Source organism: Chiroxiphia lanceolata, chromosome 7 (assembly GCF_009829145.1).
Source record: "Chiroxiphia lanceolata isolate bChiLan1 chromosome 7, bChiLan1.pri, whole genome shotgun sequence".
Classification (NCBI taxonomy): domain Eukaryota; kingdom Metazoa; phylum Chordata; class Aves; order Passeriformes; family Pipridae; genus Chiroxiphia; species Chiroxiphia lanceolata.
In genome coordinates this window covers 33821703-33844307 of record NC_045643.1, presented here as the reverse complement: position 1 = coordinate 33844307, position 22605 = coordinate 33821703, and the positions used below count along the sequence as shown (strand labels likewise).

Below are 22605 nucleotides of genomic sequence, written 5' to 3'. Positions count from 1 at the left end.
AAGCAGTTGGGTTGGTGCTGACTTTGCACTATGATTCCTAATTTCCTTTGATTTTGCATTACAGTTTTCTTCCTTAAAGAACTTGCGAGCTTATGCTTTGAGTTACACACAAACAATACTAGCTGATATATTTAACCTTTTAACTCAATAAGGAAATCTCCATTAATTAGCACATTCCCTGTAACAGATTGCAGAACAAGCTGAGAACTCTTCCGGAGAAGGAGGCTCGTCTGCTGCCTTCAGAGTGCAAATAAATAGAGCAAATAAATAGGACCTCACAGTGTACATTTATCTCATAGGGAACTTTTGATGCAGGAGGGCAGAAATCCACAGCACAAATCTGTCCAGGCTCCAAAACCAATTGTGGGAATGATTCTCCCTTCTCCCAGGGCTGCTCCCCCACAGCAAAGGACTGCTTGGGAGCCCTGATGTCTTAACAAAGTCCTTACTCAAATAAAAAATCATCCACTGGGATCAATAGCAGTTAGGGGAGTAGCTCAGCTGTGTTTTTCTATATACTTTGCTCATCACTCTGCCACTGTGAAAATCATCTGCTTTGTCCAAACAAAACTGAGTAGCTTTTTTTTCCTTATCAGTGTTGTCATCATCTGTATATCAGGAAAGAAACTCAGCCCACTGTACTTTTTAATGGATTTTTTAGCATATATATTTTTTTCAGGTTACTCCATTCACAGTAAAAGCAGGTTTTTAAAATAAACTTGAGACTGTGTTTATTTTTTATGATGATGATGAGATTTATATAAGAAAACAAGCCTTTTTTTATCGGCTGCACACCTTCAGCAGTACATCACAGAGACAATTAAACTGTCCACAGACCATCAAATTCCCCATTTCTCCTACACTTGACTTCTCTCAGAGGCCTGATTGCACAGCAGCTCTGAAAATAGATGTGCACTGCAGAGTGTTCTGAAGATCAATATAGACTTCGGCAATTTGGACCAGGCAGGAAGCACCTTCCAGAGCCAAGGGTCCATCACTGGGAGAAAGCTGCCGCCAAATGTCACCAAAAATATCTACACCCCTCAGTAAATCTTGTATGACCTGAAGGTCAATGGTTTCAGGCTCTGCTGGAGCACACTAAGAAACTCAATTTCAGAGTTTGGGGCCCTCCATGGAGAACATCTTTTTGCCAGTTTCTAAAGTCACGACATTAGGCACTGTCAACACAATATGCCACCTAATTTCGGCTGCCAAGATGTGACCCCAAGACACAGACAAGCCTCATTTAGACAACTTGCCTCGGACAACAACGTGACAGTTTCCATTCTACAGAATAGGAACCGCTGATGCATCTCCTGTATCCTGATAATTAGCACGTATTGTGCAGTATAATACTCCTCTTATTTCAGACAAAACAAACCACCAGATGACAGTGCAGAAGACAGGAACACTAATTAGGCCAATGTGCAATTAATATTTTAAAGAAGGCTCATAACAACATGAAAAAACCCCAACTTTTTTTCCTTTTAAATGTACATTCCTAGTTCTCCAATTTACAAGCTTGAGAGGTTTTACCAGGTGCAAGGGTGTCTGTTCACAAGCAGGTCACACAGGCACTGGAAAGGCAGGGGCAGGTTCTGAGCCTACAGTGACCTCCACAGCCCCCTCCTAATGTCACAGGAGGTGAATGACACAGTGACCCCTCACTGTCACAGGAGGCTAGTGACACAGTGACCCCCAAAATCAATACCCTTAAATCAATACACTGCCTCAATTCCTTCTCCTCTCATCAACACTAACTGAGAAACCCACTTTAATTATACCGATGCACACTTTAATTACACCAACGCAGTTTTAAGGATGCCACTAACCATTACCAGCTTTAGGAAGACCTTTCCCAAACACCAGGTTCCACCTGCTTGGATAAGGAGTTTCACTCCTCCTATTAGAGGTCACCCTGCTGCAGAAGCAGGGATGCAAAGACATCTGACCTTCTTATATAAAGCTGTACTATAAAAAACATCTGATGGAAACAGGATTTTAAGAAAGGGAACAGTCCCGGTTTTCCACAGCTCAGACACGGAGAGACCAGCGATTCATTTAGATGATGGGAAACAGGACGTTTTTGTGACGTCAGCAGGCCCCAGTACAGAGTATTGATGTACTGAATTCCAGATAGGCTTTTGTTTCAATTTTGCAGTGTGACTTTGAGCTCTCTGGTTGTGTAGCTCAATCTCCTGTGCTGGAGGACTTCAGTGAATTCAGAATCAGAAAGCGATGCAATCTTGTTAAATAATGCCATTTTTAATGGTCACCCCTTCGTGTTACCAAACACAAATGAGATCCAAGATTTCACAGTGGGAATCTCTGTCTGTAGCAAGGAATATCAGAAGATTTGCAAACCAGGCTCTCAGTAATTTAATTTGCACCATCGTCATTTGCAAACCTTGGAGGAACAGAGAGCTATCAAAGTATATCTCAGACTCAGGCATGGAGTAAGGTAGGACAAATGCTCAGTTACTCATCAATATCACTGGGATAATCCTTAGAGCAGACTGAGCTGAGGTTTAATTTCACTTATATTTCCTAGCTCAGGCTCATTTCCTCACATCTAAATTCATCTGTCGCTGTATTTCTCCGTTGGTCTCCCAAACTCTGTGATCAAGCAGACTACATGAGGCACCTTACAGAGCTGTCCATTGTGTGCCCATCTACCCCTGCCATGCTAATTCTACTTCTGTATAAAGTGCTCCATCAAACTCATCACTGCTCATTTTATTCAGACATTAGCCTGTGTCCAAAACATGGAATTCTTATGGCTTTGTCCCATACAAGTAGAAACACAAGAAGTTGCTTCCGAAAATCTTCAGGATATGGCAAGACACGAAAACCTTTAATGCTCACTGCTGTGCACTACACCACCTACCCAGCTCTACCCAGGGGTAAAGATATGGAACTGTCACTTCCCTCTCAAAAATGATTTGTCATCCATTTATCTGACTGAAAGTCACTCAAACAGGTTAAAAAACATTGCAAAAAACCCATGTAAGACATGAGAGGAATCCTGTGAATTACCACCAGTACATGTCACTTCCCAGTACAGCTACACATCTCAAAAAGGATCACGAAGCTCTCCATGAGCAGTAGAAGTGTAGAGGTCTTAAGACCAGAGTACATAATTCATGAACAGGACTAGGCTAAAAGATTATTACTTCATACTTCCAATATAACGTATTAAATGGAATGACACATGGGGAGAGAAAAATGTTAATTCTATCTTTGTATGGTAACATTTTATTAGAGCCTTGCTTCATAACAGGCTGTATTTGTGACAAATGTGTTATTAAGGCAGAAGAGATGGGCCACATTTCAAAGAGACTCTCTTTCCATAGCCCACTGCAGGAGTCAGGGCAGGAGATCACCCACTGCATTAACTTTTTCTCACAGCTCTCCTAAACACCTCCCATAGACTATTTCTACACTGAGTTACAATTTCTACACTAGAAACATTCCCAACTCCCATGGAAGAGCTTTAATCAATCTGTCAAAAACTGACTGAGCCTAATAATAGAAAGCAAAGGGAACGAACACGAGCAAGGGTGGGCAGAGGTGGTCCAGCAAGAGGAAGCTAAGGGTGAGTGTCAAACAAGAGAAAGTCTGTTTCAGGTCAGTAAAAAACCATTCCTTCACACAGTCTGGTACAGCTGCCTCTTCAAAAGGGTCATTTTACGGAATGCAGCAAAAAGCATAAAAGAAATTTGGGCAAAAAGATAAGCAATAAAGATTTGTATTTAAAGCCGAGGAATAACAAGAGACATCACTATGACTAAATGCAGCACTTACAGAGGATGCTGCTCAACTAGCCAATTCTCTCAATGTTTCCCTGTAAGATGCATGTTTCCTTTCTGTAAGAAGATAAAGACCTAGAAGAATGTGCATTTCTACGTACTAATGCCTCAGGGGAAGTCCTACCTTGCTTTAAATAAGCTTCTTTGGTAGCCAGTTTGACCCATTCAGAAATAACTTTTTTGATGGCTGTTTATCTTTGATACTGTTGCCAGGAAAACACAGAGAACTCAATGTCTGAGCACTTGTCCTGTGATCCAATTTCATTTGATAAGTCTTTTAACATCCCTAAAGGAAGAAACACGGCCAAGTTTTCTTATGGTGAACAGATTTGGGGAAAAAAAAAAAAAGAAAGGAAAAGATACGGAATAAATCAATGTTCTTTGAGCACTGTTATGAGAGCAATATGTAAAAATCCTGTAGTCAAACAAGAAATGGAGGGCAGGTCCTTCCTGGGCTCTGTGTCTGTGCTTACAGCTCCCCTGGTAGCCACAGCTGTAATTAAAAGTGTCACCACATACCCAAGGAGACATGTAGAAATGTCAGAGAGAGTCCAGAGGAGAACCCAGCCAGGATTTCAGGGCTAAATTAAGAAGCTATTTTGCTGTGAGAGAGCAGGAAACCAGTCAAAGGTGGCCATGGCTTTGAAGAGCCCTGAAATGGGGACTCGAGGGTAGGACAGTCCTGTCTGCAGCTGGCAACACCTTTTAGCTACCCTAATTCCCATGCCAGGGGATTGGAGGGGCACAAAACAAGGTGAATTTTTAGTTGAAACTTTTTCCTGAAGCAATCTTTGAAAAGGTTTGTCCTAGTAGTAATAGAGCCATTAATAAAATACAGTCATGCAACAAAAAGGCCACAGAGAGAGACTGTGCTGGTTTGGGCTGGGGTAGAGTTAATTTTCTTCACAGTAGCTGGTATGGGGCTGTGTTTTGGACTTGTGATGAAGTGTTGATTACACAGGGATGTCTTCATTATCACTGGGCAGTGATTATAGAAAGCCAAGGCCTAGCTGGACTCTGAAATGAATGGATTGTACTAAAAAATAAAATTTCAATATAAATTTCATTCAGACCAAGAATTAAATTAAATACTTTGGAATATTTTCAAAAACAGAAGGAGGAAAACTTGTGTTCATAAAATCTTCTATTTCTGAGGACTTTTGAAACAAAATCAGGGATTTCTGCAACAATTTCATTTTTCGAAACACAATTTACTAGACATGGAAAAATGTGTAGCACAGTTATTACCAGAAATTATACACTTTCAAAAATAACCATTCAATGCTACATTTTCAACCTTTTTTTCCCCCAAAATTACTACCTTGTAGTAGTAGTAGGTTTGCTATCAGGCCAGGATAGGCTTGGCCTACATTTCCTTAACCTATTAAGCTCTGCTTACAGCTTTTGGAGCTACACCAATATAAATTTGCAGAACAATTATTAGAATCTAGGGATTAAAAACTACCTGAAAACAGCTAATTTTCTCCAAAAATGAAAATGCTGGGACTGACATCCTGCAGGGTTTCAGAGCAGGTCCCTGTGTCAGGTCACAGGTAGGTCACGCAGCATGGTGGCCAGAATTTCCACATACAGGAGCACAAACCCCAAAGGAACACCCCAGGTAGAAATGCAGCATTACTCTGAGATGACATTTCAGTAAATCAAACTTCATGACACTTGATACTGCCTGGTTTTCAGCAGCAGGAGTTGATATTCCCAATCCATGACCTTCGCACACTGCCCTAAATCCCTCAGCACTGGGGACACGGCTGATCAGGACAGAAGCAGCTCTGTCACTGCTGGCACACACTGCCCTGATGTGCCTTGGAGCAGGGAACATCCCTCCAGCAAACAAAACCTGGGAGTTTTCTCATCACCAAATTTTTTAACTCCTCCTGGTGCACCCGTTTGCTAATCCCACCCACGTGGGATTAAAACTGGCATTTTCAAGGAGTGTCCTTGCCAGCAGCAATCTCAGTTGCAGTGTTACATCAACCTGCCTGGGAGGAACCAAGCGACACCCCTGCATCTGCAGGTGCCAAGGAACTCTCTGAGCCACCCCAGTCACCTTCAATTTGTCCACCAGCAACTGGAACACAGACAAGAAAATAGTACTGTTGAGAATAAGGAGGTGTATGAGCATCCCTGCCGCGCCCTTCATAAATTTAGAGATAATTAACGCTTTTTAAGGTGACTGCAGGCTGAAGCTAACCACTCTGTGATTTAAAGTCAGGATCTATTTGTCTGTTGTGTCTTTCTTCCAGGTTCCTCTTATTGTGAGCACAGTAGAATTTGAATAGTATAAGCACTCTTCATAAATTCCTGCTTTCCATAAATTGCCTGTTGGATCAAAAGCAGAACCTCCATGCAAGAGCACAGAAATCTCCAGCCTTTGATTTGGAACAGATGAGGCACCCTATGTTCCTCCAAGATTAAAAAAACCCTGTTGGCACAGAATACAAGAGAGAGAGGCAAAGGGACGACGTGAAATCTTTCAAAACAAAGGAGACAGAAATTCAAAAATAGTACAAGCAACTCAGATGACAGATTGAGAAGAGGATGAACTGCAATTAAAAGGACAATTTCATGTACAAAGGGGATGCTCCAGACACCAGTTAGAAAATTGAGACCCTTTGGACTAGCAGTGAGCTGAACACAATATAATCTAGTCTTCTGATAGGAAGGGAAATTGAGGCAAACTATAAATTCCATTTTTGTAATGTAGTTAAAGATAGTTACCTCTATCTACTATTTCATAAATGCATTTCCAAAATAAAGGTAGGAAAAGAAGTGTGAATCAAATCCAGGAGAAAATAACTAGCTCAACTGGAAACTGCAGGTCTCTCATTTCTTGAGGTTATTGAATGGGTGATCAAGGAAAATGATGACACCACTAAAATAAAGCAGCAGTCTAATCACAAAAGTTAGTCATGAAATAAAAAAGTGCACTTTCTTCTAGATATTGGAGAAAAGGCTTGCTATAGAAAGGAATAAAATTCAGAAAATCTGTAATTTGTATTTTTAAGCTTATCATATCAAATTATGATGAGCTAATAGAAGATTAAATAGCAGTAAGGAAAGGTAAATTAGTCGAGGCATGACCCGTGTGCCCACTAGAGTTGACCCACAGTAATGACACAAGCCTTGCTCAGCTGCGCAGGGTCAGGACAGAGGGGATGCTCTGCATGTGGTAACTACACCAATGTGGAGAAAATCCATTTCCTGCTGAGAAGGTATATTTAAAGGGTTAATACATTTGTAGATAATAGGCTTAGGACAGCTGGAGTCTAGACTGCTGGCAAACACAAATGAAAGGACTTTAACAGAGGTTTTGGTTAGGGATTCTTTTTTCCCCCTCAAGTTGCAGAATGAGACACAAAAGTCAGTGTAAGATCAGGGCCTCAGACCTCGAACCCCCCTGAGCAGTGATTCATCTCTACATTAGACTCAAACTCACAGTACATTTACTTGACAACTTTGATACACTCACATAATAGGTCACATTGACACAAGTGAACCAAACCCTACTGAACTGTAAGTTCAACAAGCAGATTTCAGTCAGGGAAAGTGAAAATCACTGCAGCGAGAAGGCAAAAGCCCAGAATTGGCTCTGTAGAAAAGCTACAAACTGATCAATACTGTTCTATACCACTTTTTTGTCCTATACCATGTACTCAGGACATTATCAAACTTAAATCTACTCTTGAGGCACAATTTGCATCCTTACACCTGTCTTTCTACCTTTTGTAGAAAAACTGAGGTCTAAGTCTTAAAACTTTCCCTTTTGTCCTGGTTCAAGAGAAAGGAAGGAAAAGCACTGTCCTGCAAAAGGAAAAGAGCAGGAAACACAGAGAAGTCAGAAGACCTGAAGGACACAAAAGAGGAACACGCTTACCCCTCCATCTCATAAAGCAAGAACAATGCCCAGATATCACCATGATCAGCATTCATTATATAAAGAAATGGCTTAATTAGCCATAATCATGGTCAGCTAGCAAATGTTAAAAGGTCACTTGATACTAATTGTGAACAAGACAAAATGAGTTGCTTAAAAAAAACACTGTCATGAATAATTTCTCAGGGCTTAGTATTTCTGGATGCTTCTGTAAATTGCTCTTCTCTATTATGGTTGAAAAGCATTCTGCTAATTATTAATTGGATAATGATTTGTTTCTATCACTAATTCAATAATGTGTTCAGAAGTGCATTTTGAAAGTTCCCAGCTCTACAGACCATAAATATCAGACTTATCTTGACATAACTGCTCTGGTTGGAAGGCAGGTCCCAAGTGATGGAAGTGGAGCCTATGGAGTTTTCTGCCCATTTTTAGGCACTTTGCACCAAAGTCACTGAAAGGTCCACATCCTCTAGAGACCAAGGGAATGCTGCTACAGGGAACAGAAGGTGTTCAACACTGGGCAGCTTATGTATCCTAGGTATTAAACAGGGGTTGGCTGGAGATAATAGTTCACCCTTAGCAGGGTATCCAGAAGGTAGAAACATCTCACCCCTCCCTTTACATCCCACTTCCAAACTTAAGGGTCTTCAGAGCACTGTGTACATGGTGTAGGAGGGAGGGCATACGAGAGGACTCTGCTGTACAGCACTGACCACCCCTTTGTCCTGTGACATGGGCCCTGTGCCAGGGTGGTGTTGCAATCATTTCTGCTCACATAAAAAGCTGAAGGCAAGAAAGCTGACAATAATCCTCTGGAGCTACCACCCCCACTACCTCCCTAAGAGAAGCCAGACCATTAAAAATGCCACATAAATATCACTGACAGAAAACAGGCTTCAAGGTTATTCAGAAAAGCCCCACGCATAGACAACCTCCCCTTTTTAGTAGTGATAAAAACCCAGAGTTTCTCAAAAGAGCAAGTCACGCCACAGGCAAACCCACCTTTCAAAACCCAGCAGCTCCCTTTTTGCAGAAGAAAAAGTAATGTGGGGGAAAGGTATAGCACTGCTCCTTCATGGGCCACAGAGGCATAATCAATTGGCACAAAAGCACATTGTTGAAACACAAACCATGGAAAGCTGCTTTATGAACCCGTGCAGCCAGCTGGAACTGCCATCAACAGCTGCAAGAGGAATTCACTCCAGGACTGAATCACTTCATTAGGGTGGAGGTTTTTTTCTTTTATTACACGCAGCTCAGGCTGTTGATCCTCATCCTGAAGACCCTCCACAGAGAAGCCCCACTGCTTCTCTGCTCTCTGAACATTTATGGTTCAGACTGTATTAGTTAATCTTGTCCTGAGACATCATTTCTCCCTCTGCTATCATAAGCAGCCTTCCAACCTACTACATCCCACTGCGTGGTGTCTCAAGCCTTCTGACTAAGTCAGAGAGCAGCAGTGGTTTGGAGGCAGCACAGGTATAGAATCTGCTCCTAAGAAAAAGGCTTGTGACAGGACAAGGGGGAATGGCTTCAAAATGACACAGGGTAGGTTTAGATTAGACATTAGGAAGAAATTCTTCCCTGTGAGAGTGGCAAGGCCCTGACACAGGTTGCCCAGAGAAGCTGTGGATGCCCCATCCTTGGAAGTGTTCAAGGCCAGGTTGGACGGGGCTTGGAGCAACCTGGGCTAGTAAAAGGTGTCTCTGTCCATGGCAAAGGGGTTGGAATTAGATGACCTTCCAACCAAACCATTCTATGACTGCAATGAACTGCAAATCACAGAAACTGGAAGAAAATATCTGAACGGAATGACATCTCCTGCTTGCTCTGCTTTTAATTCTGCCCGCTTTCTGTTTGACATATGCAACTTGATTATACATGAAATAGAGGTGGACACAACCCCAGTAAGCAGTGACATGAAAATACATATTGTGTATCAATTTCAGCTTAAGATTGAACGTAATTGCAAGGAGGAGACCACTGCCTGCCACATGCACTTGGTATGAGGGACAGCAGGTCTCCAGCTGGAGTAGGAACTGTCTTCAAACAAAATGCTGATTGAAATACACCTTCTCCTAAGTTATACTTCTATGGGATTTTCAGATAAATAAAATTTATCTGAATTTTGACTATTCTGACAGTGTAGTCAACTTTAGCCCTCCTGTACTTCATTTCCATTGTAGAAATGTCAGCAGACCCTCATATTGAGGAAAACCTCAGTATTAAAGAGCAATAAGAAGACATTCGAAGAACTGTGTTCAACACCCGCGGCAAACTTGTGAGAGCTACTCCAGCAAGTCACACCTACGACAAGCTCCACCTGCGAGCCATGGAGTGCTCAGCACTGGGGCTATTTACACATGTCGGAGTTGTTTTAAATCTCCTTACCTGAACTGCTGCAGAGAGATGGTTCCACGAGTGTCCCACTCCCATCGTAGCAGGCGACAGCTCGCAGCCGCACGCCCTCACCACACTCCTTGGACACTCCATGGGATGGCATTCCCAGCTGCAGCTCGGATGGGCCTCCTCTGATGATGCAGTCAGACCAATTTCCGTGGGGCTGGGAGGTAAACACCTCGCAAGGGCACGGTTCTGTTTCAACTTGAGGATAAACTTCTGTGTTCTGGCATTTGTCTCGCTTTCTGCTTCGCCCTGTTCCAACCACAGAAATCTGTTTGTTAGCTTAACAGCTGCTACTCTTGATAACAACACGTCATATTATTTATACTTGCATGAATTCAACACATTAGAAACAAGACAATCTGAATGTTAATATCCAGGAATGTTCCTGAAGCATCTATTAGCTGCTGCCAGTGCTCTGGTGAGCAAGGACAACGTATTTATCTCCAGGGGCAACCGGAGAACTTGGAAATAGCGTTTTGATGGGTAGATCAAGGAGCAAAATACGAAGTCTTACTCTAGGCATGGTGTGCCCAAAAACTGCTTTGCAATTTCATATAATATCATTTTTCTCTAATTATCTGATAAAAATAAATTGATTGTTTTGTCTCTATTTGCTCACAATCAATGGTTGCCAGGACAACTTCCAGAGGACTCTACATTAGCCACAACTTCCTCTTTGAGGTTTCTTTACAAATTAGTTAAAGATGTGCTGTGCACACAAACTGTGCTTTGATGAAAACAGAAGAAGATAATCCTCAGTAAATTATTAGGGCTGGAAAGCATTTCAATGGTACATTTGCTTTTATGTTTTCCTTTGGTCTATTCCTTCAACAGGTTTTAAAAGAAGGCTCCTTCAATAGTTTCAGGAAGCAGCAGCATCCGAATAAACCTTTGGTACAGCTCTCTGCAACTGCACTCCCCATGCCCTGCTCCTGCAGGACTTCAAGGCATGAGAAGGGGTCCCCAGCATAAAAGGAAATAATGCAAAGAAGAGAGTCCATGCTCCCTGCATCCCTACAACTGCTGCAGGGAACAAATGTCTGTATACAGCCTCTAAAGATAAAATCAATGCTTTCCTTGGCACAGGTCAGCCAACATGCCATGGAGCAATCTCGATGCTGGCTGAGCTCAGGAATGTCTCTGCATTTGGCATCTGCACAGAAGGGAGAGTTCATCTTCAGTAACAAACTGCATCTGTATCCCACCCTCAAAATGTTCCTCAGGGATCTTGGACGCGCTAAAAACACTTCTGCAGAAGGTTTTTAAAGCTTTGATCCCAAAAGAAATGTTTTCTCTTTGATACTGCACACAAATAAGATAGTAAAAACAAACAAAAAAAAAGTTATATAACCCAACAACCCTCTTTATAGACTGGAACCAAGAGTAATTTCACCACACACAAGCTGGATCTCATCAGTACCCATTTGCATACAAATATGTACCTCCAAAATAAAGGCCACGGCTGCAGACCCTTCATATCACTGTCCTTCAAGCCCCAGCTCTTTCAAAACTGTATTGCCAGAGTTCTGCAGAATGTAAAATTTGCCAGCACAGAGGGATACTAAACACAAAGAAACCAAACAGTGCCAGCACCTTTACGTTTTTTTACATAAATATATGTGTACATTTTTATGTAGGTATTTATGAGCAAATTCAGGTACAACTCCTCAGACTTCAAAAAAAGTCTTTTAAAAGGCTTTAAATAGATTGGGAGCTCTCTAATGGCATCTCCAGCATTTTATGTTTGATGAGCTGACAGGGGCCACAAACTCAGCCTATATGTGCAGTTGTATGTTCTCCATTATACAAGTAAACATGGGAATTCGGGATTTGCCATTGTTTTGTCATCATGGTACGAAGCACATCAGACTCAGGTAAGGATGTTAATAATCTCACACTTATATGACTCTCCTTGTCCAACTTGCCCTACCACCTGCTTTGCTGAAATCTTCCCTCTAAAGAAGTTGCTATGAAAGCCCTAATTTGAGGGCAAAAGTGACACTGATCTCATACTCTTCACAAAGAAATAGTTTTAGAATTATTGATGGTGATATTTTTATCATCTTCACAGGCTGCTTTAAAAATTACTCTTAAAAATACCATCTCCAAAATTTTTGAGGACAGAAACCCTTCAATTAGATAGTATTTTCTTTTTTTAAATCACATTTCTGAACACTAACAAACATTATACACATTAAGTATTATCAGGTAGTGCATACTGTACGTAAGAATTACAGGAAACATTAAAAATACAGAAAATGCTTGGTACCCACAATACAGTGAATTCACTGTATTAATTATCTGAAGACTCACCTAAAAACCGTGTTTTCATCATAATGACTTTGAATTTCGATATGTTCTGTAATAAGTCTTTCACTTCTAAAGTAATGACTAATTTTATATGTAGAGTTGATGATGACTTACAAGGTAAAATGAGTAATACTATTAAAAACTGAGTGGAGGGCAAGCAAATACTTAGCGAACAATTAGCAGATTCCCACTAAATGACACTGTTAATGAACTCTCATAATGAAGCCAAAGCATTCACTTGAGCATAGACACACACAGTGATGAACAAGAGGTACAATTCATGCATGCTTAGAGAGGTGAAATGCAAATGAATAAAGGACTCTTCTAATATCACAAAACACTTCCTAAAATAGCACTTTCCTTAAACCTTTGGACAGATTTCGTGTGGATCGCACCTTTTCAAGACTTTTGGCTACCTCCAATTTTCACAAAGGTTTTATGCAAATACAAGTCAGCACTAATCTCATCGACTTTCCCTTCTCAAATGTGGCCAAACCAACCCCGACGCTGGATTTTGTCCTCCCTTACTGTTTTCTGGGGTGTTGTGCTGTCCCCACCCAGGACACCAACTGCATGTCCACCACTCCCTTTTCAGGACACCTTTGCTGGGCACAGGCTGAGACCACAAGCTCCATCCCAGCAGGAGAAATGGAACCCAGCAAGGCTGTATGGGGACAGACTGGTGGTGTTTGGGCACAAGTGCAGTGAAAGTGAGGAGACAAGTCAGAAAACCTGAGTACTAGAAACCATTTTTGGTCCACTTGAACAAATCCATGTCTGACATAGAACAGAGTAAGGAAGGGAATAGATAGGATCATACTGTTTTGTAACTTGCACAGATGTTCATAAATCAAATTCAGATTTAAAACTACCTGGAAGTAAGTATCCACTTAATTCTTAAATATTTTCTATTACATCAGGCACCTATTATTCTGCCAGGGATCAAAGACTTCTCCTACTACAAACATACAGGCATTGACATAGAGAACATTTTAGAATACACTCTGCCAGAAACAACAGAGCATTATATAATACTGGTTTTTATGTAAAAGAGAAATCTTTATCCTTTAATGAGCCACACTGAAGAATGGCAGCTTGAAGCCATTATATATGTATGCTGTAATTGTTAGGTACTAAAAACTTGGAACACTCCAGCAGTAACACACCAAATAACAAGACATCCATGCAGGCAAGGACAAGGGGAGTATAGAAAAAGGAGCAGTGGTGGCCACCATATTTTGCTGCCACTCGGTTCCCAAGGCTTTATCCCAGCAGATATTCTTACAGCAACGTTAACATTCTACTCCAGAGTAGAAATCTTTGAAGTTTCACCTCTATTAACGGAGCAAACTCAAGCCAGCTACACCATAGCTCTCAAACACAACAGAGAAACATGAAAAGGTGTGAGTGTTGAGGGTAACAATAACAGCCAAATTTCTTGTAAGCCGTCTAAGAACATTATAATTCGTTTTCATTTGATTAACAATATATGTGGGGGAAGACAACAAAACAAGCAGTTCCAAGCTATTAATGTTAAGGAGTTTTAAAGCTTTTCAGTTTGGTCAGCATTCAAATAACATAATAACAAACCACGACAGCAAGTATGGGAGACTGCTCCATGAAATGGTTTGAACTGGTGAGTATAATGAATACATAGAAAATTTTGAACAAAACTGTTCTAAATGGTACTGTTTTTTCTTTACTCATGGTATTAATTTGCCCAGTTGAACTATGGAATACTGCTGAGCACAAAACAGCCAGTTTTAAACCTCCTTCAGATTTCAACAGTCTTAAACAGAAAATGACACTGATTTGTACTCTTATATAGGTGTTTGCTGCATGTTTCCCAGATTAATAAGTCACAGTTGCACAAAGACTGGTCACTGTTTCATTTGGTTTATGCCTAAAACCAGCTTTCTACCAGTGAGTTTTCCTGCATTATTCTCATACCAAAATGTATGTGCATAAGGCAGGCAATGACCACTATCAAAAATCAATTAAGGGTGATTACTACTCTGGGTTTTCCCACAACCCCATCATCAGTCCAGCAACACCTGAGAGCACTAATCACAAGTATCACCATCAGCTAAACATTATAAAATATATCACCTGTGAGTGACCGTCTCCTGCTTCTAGTTGTTTCACAGTCAGATGAGCAGGCTGTAAATTTGGACCAGGGGGTAAATGTGCAGTCATCTTTGCAGGGAATGAGGCACTCCTGGACAGGGGACGGCATTGCTCCTGCCCACCGCACACAGTCACCGACATCGGCAGGGCCGTCCTGCTCTGACAGGCACGTGACAGCTGAAAGGAAAGGCACAGATATCTTTAGATTCTTGTATATATTGTATCATACCCTGTGCAGTCAGTCCCTGTGTTCTGTGTGAGATTCACTCTCCTGGATTAAGAGAATAAAGCTGATTTGTTTTTAGTCATTATTCACGGGTCACTCAAAGATGTGCTAGGAGCTCCACAAAACCGTAAGGACACTTTCTTATTTGAGCAGTGTGTTATTAGAATGGTGATATAAATTCACTATTTTCAAGGAGGAGGTCATTTTAAGGGTTGTGGCAACAGTTTAACCAATGACACATTGTACAACCAAGCAACAAAACATGTAATACTGTGGTTATGTGCCAGAAAACATATTTGGTTGAGGCCAGGATTCACAAGCTCTGATGCACATGCTACTCATGGAACTGAAACTGCTTCAAAGTAAGAAAAAAAACTTAAAAACTATAAAAGAAAGCTTCCTTCTCTAAAACTGTCATCTTTTCCATATTTCAGCTTGAGGGAATGACTGAGCAGCAGAAGCTGCAGCTAAATGCTTCTTGCAGCAAGGTGTAAATACAAGGTCTGGCCTTTCCAAAGTGAGCTCCCTAAATATTGTGCTACCTCTTCCACTCTCCCATTCTCTGTCCATTGTCCTTTTTGTGACTGTAATGATTAATTTTTCAGGGTGGATATTGGCACTGTATAACCATGACGCAGAAAAAAAGTATTTGATGTATAAATTTGAGTCAAAGGAAGCCTAGGACAAAAGTTCCTAAAGTTTCAGTGAATTTATAATAAGTAATTATAATAAATAAAAATAGCCTGCATATCATGGAGTGTCTAATTTCATTAATAATAATTAGTTCCCACAAAATCTCCAAGATTATAGGCTATTTATACCCTACAGTGTAGGTTAAACAAAGCAAAGGAAGGTCATGACTTGATTAAAGTAATGAACTCAGGGATAGAGTAAGGAACTGAATTTGGCCACAATACTTTAGTCATGTTGGGCTCTCTGATTTCAGGCAAGTCCACACATTGTATCATAAAGGCACTGAAGATGAAATTATTTAATCCAGATTTTAATATTTAACTTTAACAACCTGTGATATTACTTTATGACGATCGCTAAATAATTCAGGTCTCTGAGGCTGCATATAGTTTTCCTTGTTGCCAGCACTTAATGTGACTATGAGTGCATGAAGAGAAAGGGAAAAAGAACTGTTTTCTTGCAGTTAAAGGACTTACTGGGGTGTAACTCTGCAATGAATACACATGATTTTGGGGTTTTAACTACAGTACTGTATGGGAGCAAGGGGTGGGTTGGCAACCATCTGGAAATAAAAAAAACCATCCTATTAAAATGTAATTAGATTTCTGTGGAAAAAAAATCAGCATTTTGAAGAGCATGCAAAAGGCAAGCAATTGTTAAAAGTCTCTTTAGACTCAAGTGACAGCAAATCAGCATATTAATAACTACCTCTAAACTGCTGATCCTTGCCTTTCACTTTCAATCCCGTGACCCTCCCTAGCTCCCAACTCCAGCAGTCAGACTTGGAGCCGTTCCCCTTCTCAGTTACGGGAGGGCAAGGACAGAGGTCAGGGCTCTGTACAGGGACATGGTGTAATTGCCCTCTTCAGGAAGGTTAAACAAGTAATAGACTCTGATGCCCAAGGTCTGTATAGCCTCATTACCTTCAGCAAGGACACCATAGATTTGGCAACACAGACGTGTCCACGTGAAGTCTGGCCAAGGATATGCAAACCATCTTCTCAGCATCTCTGCGGCTGTTGGCAGGGACATGAACACCACCCTGCACTGCCAACCCCATGCAGCCAGACTTGTGATTGTATAGCAAATAAAAAAATTATTTTTCATGGTTTTCAGCATACAAATAATTCACTGAGTTCACTGAGCCTATTTGGATGCTAAAATAGATGGATATATCAGGACATATGGGATGAGGGCAAATCTTTGCCAGAAATCACAGAGCTTAAAGAAATTGGTGACAACAGACACATGGGTAGAGCAAAGTTGAATTAAAACAGCAAATAATATAGTGCAGTATAGATGTATAAGCATGGAGACAAGAAAGAGTTGAAAAGAAAATATAATGGATAGTCTAGTAAGAGACATAAGACCTAAAGGAGGATCTCCTGTGATGTGACTAGGGATGGGCAGGTGGTTGAAAATACAGAATTGCTTTTCTTCTCTACTTTAGGAATTTTTTTAAGTGCGGATCACGTAACTCCATCCAGTCATTCCCAACAGAGCAACAAAGCCTCTGTGCCAGCAAGAAGGCAGCAGCCAGAGAGTAAGGAATCCAGAAAGCTTTTCTTGATGCCTGAAATACAGGCTCTGGAGAGCAAACACTTCACTTGCTTCCCACACTCCTGAACTTCTGCAATTCCCAAGGCCATCAGTGTTATTACCCAGCTGGTGGGCACCTCTGTGGTGACCTGACCTGCATCCATGTCACTTTGTGGGGAGAGCAGGCACTTCTCGTTTCACATAACACCATTAAATGCCAGCCACAAGCATCTGGTACCTTTACATACCCCACACCTCCTCAGAAGCAACACAGGGCATTTCAGTCATATTAGGAGGCAATTCATTTCCACTCAAGAGCCTGCGAACATCTTCAAAACTATGCCAGTGCATGACTTCTTCAGCCTAAACTGAATTATCTTCAAAAGCATGAGCTTAATGGGCCTGTCACTCATAAGCAATAGCAGCATTTCTGCTACATGCTTACAACCACGCTTGAGGTGAGCAGCATGAACTGCTAAAATAAATTAAATAATAAAACAAAAGCCCATTTAGGGCATTTTAATGGATTGAGAAGGGGTAGGCAGGAAGCAGCAGAGATGACGGGGCCATTCCAGTGGTTCAGTTGGGAACTATTCCCCTCGTTTCTGCCTGCTGCAAACTTACTTTCCAATTTAGTTAGCTTTAACTTCTAAGAGAAAAATATTTTCATATACAGGCACTTCTGGAAAGAGAATGAGAGAAATTTGTTTTCAGTGAACCTCCAGGAAAGTAAAATTACTTATCCTCAGTGGTTTCAAACTACTGATTGGTTTGGCTCATATGTGGTTTATGTTGCATAAAAAATATTTCCCCTTAATCCTCAGTTCTGTCACAATGGTTTTAAATAAACTCATACCGCAAAGCCATTTCTGCTATGTCAACATCTCTTTTGTTTTTTTAAGGGGGATACCACTGGAGAGTAAATGCAGTCCATTTGCAGCCCTGTGCACTGAGAAAAAAAAATCAGAGTAATAAATCCCTCCTAGACATAATGTGTGATTTCTACCATCTCTGCAGCATTTAAAATGGACACAAACATATGAATAAAACAGCTAATAACAGGACACTGCCAGATAAAGGCTTTCAAATTATAATATTGATTCCCACAAAGTGGGGAAATGTAGGATTTCCTTTTCAACTCCCGCTATTCTTTTTTATTACCACCAATCAACACCACCAAACTGGAATTAAACACTTGGGGCCAAACTGTGAGATGACATTTTGATGCAGTTCTGTTGATATAAAAAGAACTGCTGGCATAAAAATAATAATAAAAAATGTACACCTTCTCTTGTAATGATAAACACAAGATCATGAATTAAATTGAAAGGCAGGCAGGTTTAAGAGGCTAAAAGAAAATAACTTTTTTGCAGGGAAGGGCTGGAATTGTTTAACACACCATGTGGATACATCTGTGAAGGTGCCAACCTAACTCAGCAATTAATATGAGCAATGAAAATACTGCAGATGCAACTGCTTTGCTTCAAGGCATCAGTCAAGTGTTAAATGTACAGCTTGGGGAGGAAGTTTCCCTTTCTGCTGCTACAGGGTCCTGTTGGGAGACTGAACAAGGACTGATAACAGGATATTCAGTGTGACAGTCTCTGTCTTCTGGCTTTATATTTCCACCCACAAGAGCATGTCTGTATCCCAGCACCTCGGCATATGGCACACAGAAGCATATGGAAGCTATATTCTTTAACTACATTTCTCTCAAATTGAAAGTAAATAGCAGGCACTTGTTCTATAAACTTTTAGATGGTGAAATCAAATGTTTGTAGGCTGTCAAATTGCAGAGGTGCTGAAGGCATCCTTCCTTCCATCATCACCAAAGAGGAATGTCAGCATCAAACTGGGATAACTCAGGTGCCCTCAGGTGCACAGGCCTGACTTAGAAGAGCACTAGAGATGGTCCTGGCAAAAAGAAGTGTATTGAAAATGAAACATTATAGGCACAGCGTTGCATCCAATAAGGAAAGATAACATAAATATAGTTCCTCTTAAGTAAAAATCCAATTACAGACAGCCGCTGCAATCATATTCATTTACCAAAGTTATAATCAATTCTCCTTTAAAAATGCATTTCAACAGATTCCAAAGGGTAAAAACGCTAAAGAGTGAGAGTATCAAATGCGAAGCAGTAAAATTATGTTGTACTGCGGCACTTTCAATTCGTGAAAACTAAATTAGTGTTTTCAAAACTCTGGAATTAAATGTCATTAGAACATCAGAAAACAATGACTGATAATTCTGGGAAGGCCAAAGAAACTAAAGCTATGCAGTAGTGCAAATCAAATGGCTGTAATTAGTACAGGAAAAACAGGATGAGCTATGAGGTTAGACAAGAGCTCTAACATCCAAGAGCTGTAGGCACAACAAGGTAACAATCTTCCCTGGCTTCAAATTCCAAGTATGTGTGAAAAATCAAAGCCAGCACGTAAAGTTAAAGAAATTATTTTAATATAGCTTTTTTTCCTTCTCATTGTTCAGAATAAATCTCATTTTGTGTTGCATAGTTATTCTAGGTATCCCAATATAATAACGTATAATTTCTTACACATATTAAGAACTATAAGTGAAAAAGAAGTTAAGCGGTAATACGTTCAAAAAAAAAGGAAATAATTTAAGAGTCCAGACTTGCTGACTATAAGAATAGTCTCATAACTCAGAGTGACCTCATTTATTTTCTATATTGACACTCCTTTACAGTTACAATGAGTTGCTTCAAAATCCCAGGTGGAACATTTAGGTTTTTCTTGGTATGTTAACACAACCCTAATTATAGGAGACCAGAAGCAGACATAATAGAAGACGTAACATAAGGCTCTGCTGACACTCAGGTTTAAGTCTAAGGCCCCAAATCTATAAGGACATAAATATACACTCAACTCCAGCCCTTGGATGCAGCAGCACTCTCTGCACGGAAATGTGTCCAATGTCTGGACTTACAGAAGCAAACCGTAAGATAAACGTTGAAAGTAAATCTGAAGAAAAGAACAAATGATTCCAGGAAGGACATCACAGACACAAATCTAGTAAAAATAGCTGAAGAAGAGCTGGAACAACCAGTTATGCATGAGGAAAACTGCCTCTGAGGTCACCGGTTTCGCATTTTGTAATTATTAATGATATTGACAGTAGTGCTAAAGGGCTAACAAATGCCACCAAGCAAACAGAGCACTGAATAAACACAGATCTCCACCAACCTGCTCTATAAACAAACAAGAGGAGCCCAAGATGAGGTTGGGATGCAATAAAGATGGTAAATACCAGCTGAATAGATAAAGGAAAGCAACTGAAATGATTTGCATGAAAAGGGGTGGGAGAAGTGGGCAGAAAAGTTAAGTGCAGAGCATTAGCACAGAGAAGAAATGGTAACAGGGGAAAGGGCAGAAGTTTGGGATAGAAGTGAAGGAAAAAAAGCATGCACAACTGTGAAGATCCTTCTCAAGTTAAAGGTCCATGTTTTAGCTGCTCTTTAGGTTAGTTTTTCCCCACAGCCTTTCCACAATAAGACATGGACATGGGGAAAGAAAAGTTTCATGTAGGCACAGAAGCCTCAGAAGCAGTCCCAGCTACTGGTCTCTGGGGGCCACCTCCAGTGCAGCCTCTGCCACTTAATGCCTTCAGCTGGACTCACTTCTCTCTGTTCCATCTAAAATAACTCCTTAAAGCGCAACTTTTCTTTGATACTTATGGATGAGGTGACCGATCATTTGGTTTGGAATACAGGAGCTGAGCTGCACATGTCAGTTTTGCCAAGCTGTGTGACTTGATGTTTTATTCTTCCTCATCTGTGAACAGAACCACTGTTTGAGGAGAAGCAGGAGAAAAATACATTGCTATAAAGCCCATTCCTCCTCACACCCACACAGTGAATGCAGAATACAAGATTGATACATTAATGTTGAGCACTGTTTTCATACAAGGGTTTTCTTATTCTAAGGGGTTCACACTCTGCCTGGCCAGAAAGACAAAACAATATGAGTTTTTAATGTTTCAAATTTACTCTGGCCAGAGAATAACTGCAATCTGAGTGCTTTTACATTATGCAATCAGTCTATAGAATCTTTCACAATTTTTCCCTTTTTTTCCTAACATGATTATAGGTTTTGAATGGCTTTACTTTCATTTTCTATTAAAAAGAAAATCAATGGAAGTGCATAAGATGATTAATGATAGAAATTATGCTCCTTTCAGAGAACATAAAATACAAAAATATGCTTATATTTTTCCTCTTTCTGTGGCCCACAATTACTAAAATTACTCGAGTTCAATTTCTTTGTAGCTCCTATCATCAAGTTATATTTAAGATAAATTATTTATTGCACACTTGAAAATAAAACTAAGACATCCTGTTATAAATACACACATTGAGATGACAGTAAATACAGAGAATGAAGCATGCCACATAACACAAGAGAGAGGAAATGGAAAACAAAAACAACATTTACAGTACTTCTAGTAACTCAAGTTGGAAAATCGCTGATTTAGCAAGCACTGATTTTATTTTGAAAGCTCTTCCTCAGTTATACATTCCCTGGACATGGTTTTTAGTGGCAGCTGGATGAACTTAGAATCTCATGCAACCTGTTTTATTCCAGCCAGGTCCAGTTTTTGGTAGCACCCCATGGTCATCTCCCACAATGGCAGCAGAGAGTTCAACACTGCAGCTGACTCCCATGGCAAACCCAGCCTTGGGAAGTCTCAGAAGACAGTTCTGTAAACTTGTCCATTTCAATTTGAATTGTTTTGGTATTGGTTTTGATAAAATTCAAAATTATCCACTTGTATCAACTTTCAGGTGATTAAGCATTCAAAACATTGGTTTATGTGGGGTTAGGAGAATAAACGTGGAATCTTGCCCTGGAAGGCAGACACTCTGCCTGCCAGTTTACTCCATCTCTCCCTTTACAGTAAAGCACAGGTACTAAATCCAGAACATAACACTAACATACCAAGATATTCACAACTGCCCCAAGAGTATATTTAAAACATTGTGGTCCAAGGTAACACCTACAGACCTGCATTTACCCTTTCACCTCAGCTCCCCAATCCCTAGCTCTGGCTCTTCCCATTTTGGTATTCAAAACTCTCACTGCCCTTGACCCCTTGTCAGGGACCAGCACTGCAGACATACATCGGCCCTTCAACAACTTTGCAACTCATCCTCATCTATATTCCTCTCGCAGAAACTGCTCTCAAAGTTTTCTTAAGTACCAACAGATTTTGCAGATATGGTCCTGCATAAAACTTTTCACTTCAACTATCACTTTTCTAAAGAACAGATAAGAATACTAAATGCTTTGAGGTCTGAAGTCTGGCTACTCATCTCCAGCCTGAAACTGATAAAACAACTAAAATTACTTTGACTGAAGCTAACAGAAATACATGCTCAAATAATTCATGTTATCTAAATTAAGTATCTTTCAGCCATCATATAATATTGTCCACCTCATGAGAGAAAATAAAGGTGCTGGACTTGAGATTGAAGGGTCAGCACTGTCGAAGTACAGTAAATACACTGTACTTAGATTAAAGGTGAGAGAGGCAGAAAGAGATTGTGAAAAATCTCCCACCCACAACCCTGAAAAATT

General features: G+C 40.5%; 1 protein-coding gene across 4 annotated transcripts in view; it reads right to left on the bottom strand.

Annotated features, from left to right (window-relative positions):
• Positions 1-22605, bottom strand: part of THSD7B (thrombospondin type 1 domain containing 7B) — a 308761-nt gene that overhangs the window by 84775 nt on the left and 201381 nt on the right. For all 4 annotated transcript variants that reach the window (XM_032693776.1, XM_032693779.1, XM_032693778.1 and 1 more), the window contains 2 exons: positions 14533-14727; positions 10099-10362 (listed from right to left, as the gene is read on the bottom strand). In XM_032693776.1, the coding sequence (XP_032549667.1) occupies positions 10099-10362; positions 14533-14727 (459 nt within the window). The remainder of the gene's footprint in view (positions 1-10098; positions 10363-14532; positions 14728-22605) is intronic.